We start from the raw sequence: 4,979 nt of genomic DNA, 5'->3' as shown, positions 1-4,979 counted from the left end.
ATAGCAGTCACTTTAAAATTAATAGCAGCCAGCTGACTTGTGATTTCCCACAAAATCGCAAAAAACAGTAAGCGGAGTTTAGTTGAAGACTGTTTAAGACCTCACTGAAGTCACGCGCACAATGCCCAGGTGTGCCCTTCTAGAAACAGATTTCATTGTGAAATAAAATATGATTTGAAAAAAAAATAAATGGCCTGCATTTGTATAGCGCTTTTCTAGTCCATAGGACCCCAAAGCGCTTTACACTACATTCAGTCATCCACCCATTCACACACACATTCACACACTGGCGATAGCAAGCTACATTGTAGTATATGGAAGCAGTATATGTAAGAGGAATAAAGAAGAGGCATATGGTGCTACAGCAAAAGTTGGTACAGAACATCCCAATTGTCTGTTAACATTCAGCAACTACTTGTGGTTGTGAAACTGTGAATAGTGTGATGCAAATAACAAACTGAGACCATTTGCCTTCAAAGCAAATTATCTGGTTGTATTTGAAATACATGTCACGTTGCTTTGAAATTTCCAGTTTCATGTTCTCAATAGCTGGTAAACGACATGAAGCCGGAACAGTAGATACAGAAGATCTTTCTTACAGAGTTCATTTCTAACTTTTTTAAGGCTCTTTAAAGTTCAAAATGCTGCTGTGCCTTCACTCTATTCTCGCTCGTTAGCTGCTAACCTTTACTGTCCAAAACAAGCCTGCAGTGATGAGGGGGAGGCAGACAGAGACACAGTTCTAAACGTTGCTTGAAACAGACGTCTTTCTTCTCGTTCTTTAAGGGCAGCAAACACTTTACACAAAAACGGATCACTTTAATGTCAGTGGCACTGCTATAGCCCTGCCAGTCTGGACTAAACTCTTCAAGAAGCTAGTTATTTTAAGTGTATGATAGGGAACAGGGAAAAAGCCTCAGCATTAATTTTTATGGTCACAAGACCAAAAGACTGCATTTAAAGGCTCATCAATCAAGTCTGATAAATTAGAAACTGCTTCAAATGATCAAAAATGTTTTTCCATGCAAGTTAGGCATCCTCTGCACATGTTGGTGAGTGGTTTTTGGAGCTTGCTGGTTAAAGTTATTCCTCACTGCTGAAACCAGATAATTTGCTTTGAAGGCAAATGGTCTCAGTTTGTTATTTGCATCACACTATTCACAGTTTCACAACCACAAGTAGTTGCTGAATGTTAACAGACAATTGGGATGTTCTGTACCAACTTTTGCTGCAGCACCATATGCCTCTTCTTTATTCCTCTTACATATACTGCTTCCATATACTGAAAGCACCCGGTATTTCCCAATTGGTTGCCAGCCAGTTAAAGAACACAAATTTTTCCCTAGCTGGTTACTAGGGGGACACTAACTTGTCTTTATTCCTGCATGATTCCTGCACAGCAGCTACTTGCAGCTTTTAAGGAAATACATTTCCCCCCTAGCAACCAGGTTGCCAGGCAGTCACCAATCAGTCACTAGGTCTATGTGACTGGGGTCTTGGCAAGATTATAGCCTCCGTAACAGTCCAATCCATCATCGCGACATGATTAGCATCTCTGCTGATTCCATCATAGCATTCAAGAAATGTTGTGCTAATTCATGTGTGTGGATACAGTAGGCTTAAAAAAAGAGCTGACGTGAACCTCTACTGTGGGCATGCATCAGCTAGCTGAACCTGAGTAAGTGCTTCATCAGAACAAAATGATCATTTTCCATGATTTTAAAGTTAGGCGGGGTGTGCACAAAAAGGAGAGCAGCAATGATGTAACGACAGAGGAATGTCAGTGAAATTCAATGATTTGTTGCGCAATCAGGCAAAATACTTGTTAGTAACATGAAGTGTTACTAACAAGTATTTTGATTGACAGTTGATGGGGCCTTAAATATCTTACAGTGTTATGTAGGTGACTGTTACTAGCGACTAACCAATAGGCACACAGTGACAAGCATACAGTTTTATATGTAGATTCTGGTTAACTGGTTGTACAATGAAAAGTCATATTGTGTAAGGACTCCTGTAGCATGTGTGCACATAGGAAGCAGGCAAACTACCACGAGTGATGGACTAGCAGATTTACACATTTACATTTAAACTTTAAGACCACCTGATAAAGTCATTAAAACATTTGTTTTCTTTTGCAAGTTCGTTGCATGTGGCATCTGTAAAGAAACAGTTACTTTCATGTTCCTGTATGTGCTCCTCTACAGAAACCTGGGGTATTTTGCAAAGCAGCGGAGTCCGTCTGCAGTCATACTAAGCCTGTGGGAGGCTCGTCACCAGGACACTTCTGACCTTGACTCTCTAGCCAGTGCCCTGGAGGAGATTGGAAAGATCCACTCCAAAAGTTCCCCCAAGGACCAGGACGAGTGCGAATCTGACTCCATTCACATAGAAGCAAGCAGTCTGTATGGAACAGGCAGACTAACCAGTCAGAATACAGAGGACTGTGCTTCTGAATACACGGGCTGAGAGAGGAGAGAGAGCCAGTAAAAACTGACAGACTGACGTATATATCTGTGTACGCACACAGTCAGTGATGGACAACACACTGCGGCGGTGCGGTAGAAGGTCACGAGGTGAGTAGACGGTGCCAGTGTTCAACACGGCGACCGATCACAACAGGTCGAGGTGAGCTGGCACCTGCTGTGGATCTACCCCTCTCTTTTAAGAACCCGTCTGAGGCTGGACTGTAAATCTTTGTCTGCCTTTCCACTCAGTCCTTTCTGTTTGTTTCTAACTTCTTTTAATTTAGGTTGATGTGAATTTATTCCCCTTTGTGTCTGCTATTGTCTGAACCCGCGTTAGAGGAGAAGGGAGCTCCTTTTCCAGCAGTCCACACGCTTGCATATAAGTTTGAATATGCAAACAAGATGATACAACTGTGGCGTAATGTTAGTCACCTATGTTTGATCTGACACTCCCCTTCCTGTGTCAACAAATGAAAAAGGACTTAAAAGCTAGTTTTTCCTTTTCTTTTAATGTCCACTGTTATATTTTTAATGGGAAGCTCCTGATTGCTTAAATGTTGTGATAGTGAACTTTCAAGGCAGGTATCTTCAAAATCACCTGGTTTTATTTATTAAGAGAAAAAAATCCCAAAACCGAAATTTTAGCACTTATGTGATCATTTATGCAAAAAATAATCATAAATATATCATCCCCAGTTGTACTCGAAAAAAAAATAAGAAAGAAAACGAGCCGTTGGTTGTGGCGTAATGTGGCAGAGTGAGATTTCTAACATTACAATTCATTACAGTTGCCTCCTGCGGCAGATAGAGAAGGAGGAAGCTGTAAAACATCATTTCCTGGCACCGCGGAGAGGTCATCGCTACGTCTTATCATCCACTTCCCACCATTAACACCCGTCACACAGACCTCATATCAGGCCCTGACACACCCAGCTGCCCCCACGTCTACCACCCACCCACACAAGTACACAACTCACATACCACACTGACATTTCGCGGCTGTAGAGGTCACATATTTTCATATTATTCAAAAAACAACAAAGGAATACAGACAGTGTCAGACATATATAACATGCAGTAACAGTATATAAGGTATATAAATCCTACGTCATGCTGAGGGAATAAGGGAAAATGTCATAGTCATGTGAGGTAATGGTAAGTGAAACTTTTGATGACCTCCAGGTCAAAAAAGATTGAAATGTTAACCCCTCATCTTTATATTAGAACACACACTAAGGTTGAAGCTGTCAGAGCTTTAGCTGGTGTTCGTAGAAAAGTGTTTTTGTAATTTTTTAAGACTCTTAATTCAAGGTTCAATTAAGTACTTTTTATCTCCAAAAGTTGATTCTGTTCATCTGGACGTAGCGTTTTGTGGGAGAAACGTTTCTGATGAATATATCTGATGTATTTTTTTACATCAGATATATTCAAAAACAACACCCAGTGTTCTCGCAGCGGAGAGATTTGTATGAGTGAAATCACAGCGGGTCTCATAACAACCTTCACCTTGCCAGAGAGGTGCATGCTGGGTGAATAAGGCCAAATTATGCAAAATTATATTTTCGCACGTACTCCTGGCAGTCTCTAGCCGTGAACTTTCAGGTTAGAATTTTCTGATATGTGCCACTGAGATTTCTAATTAATAGCAGCCAGCTGACTTGTGATTTCCCACAAAATCGCAAAAAACAGTAAGCGGAGTTTAGTTGAAGACTGTTTAAGACCTCACTGAAGTCACGCGCACAATGCCCAGGTGTGCCCTTCTAGAAACAGATTTCATTGTGAAATAAAATATGATTTGAAAAAAAAATAAATGGCCTGCATTTGTATAGCGCTTTTCTAGTCCATAGGACCCCAAAGCGCTTTACACTACATTCAGTCATCCACCCATTCACACACACATTCACACACTGGCGATAGCAAGCTACATTGTAGTATATGGAAGCAGTATATGTAAGAGGAATAAAGAAGAGGCATATGGTGCTGCAGCAAAAGTTGGTACAGAACATCCCAATTGTCTGTTAACATTCAGCAACTACTTGTGGTTGTGAAACTGTGAATAGTGTGATGCAAATAACAAACTGAGACCATTTGCCTTCAAAGCAAATTATCTGGTTGTATTTGAAATACATGTCACGTTGCTTTGAAATTTCCAGTTTCATGTTCTCAATAGCTGGTAAACGACATGAAGCCGGAACAGTAGATACAGAAGATCTTTCTTACAGAGTTCATTTCTAACTTTTTTAAGGCTCTTTAAAGTTCAAAATGCTGCTGTGCCTTCACTCTATTCTCGCTCGTTAGCTGCTAACCTTTACTGTCCAAAACAAGCCTGCAGTGATGAGGGGGAGGCAGACAGAGACACAGTTCTAAACGTTGCTTGAAACAGACGTCTTTCTTCTCGTTCTTTAAGGGCAGCAAACACTTTACACAAAAACGGATCACTTTAATGTCAGTGGCACTGCTATAGCCCTGCCAGTCTGGACTAAACTCTTCAAGAAGCTAGTTATTTTAAGT

The 4,979-nt window shown here is 40.8% G+C and overlaps 1 protein-coding gene across 1 annotated transcript in view; it reads left to right on the top strand.

Moving 5' to 3' along the window:
* Positions 1–4,099, top strand: part of LOC102294053 (netrin receptor UNC5D) — a gene marked incomplete at its 5' end in the record, with an annotated part of 168,017 nt that extends 163,918 nt beyond the window's left edge. Inside the window, one exon of the mRNA XM_042214549.1 lies at positions 2,208–4,099. Coding sequence (XP_042070483.1) covers positions 2,208–2,469 — 262 coding nt within the window. The remainder of the gene's footprint in view (positions 1–2,207) is intronic.
* Between the last annotated feature and the right edge of the window lie 880 nt (positions 4,100–4,979).

Source organism: Haplochromis burtoni, unplaced genomic scaffold (assembly GCF_018398535.1).
Source record: "Haplochromis burtoni strain Fernald_Lab_line unplaced genomic scaffold, NCSU_Asbu1 Contig_585, whole genome shotgun sequence".
Lineage (NCBI taxonomy): Eukaryota > Metazoa > Chordata > Actinopteri > Cichliformes > Cichlidae > Haplochromis > Haplochromis burtoni.
The sequence above is the reverse complement of the archived record's forward strand: the minus strand, read 5'-3'. Positions and strand labels throughout refer to the sequence as shown.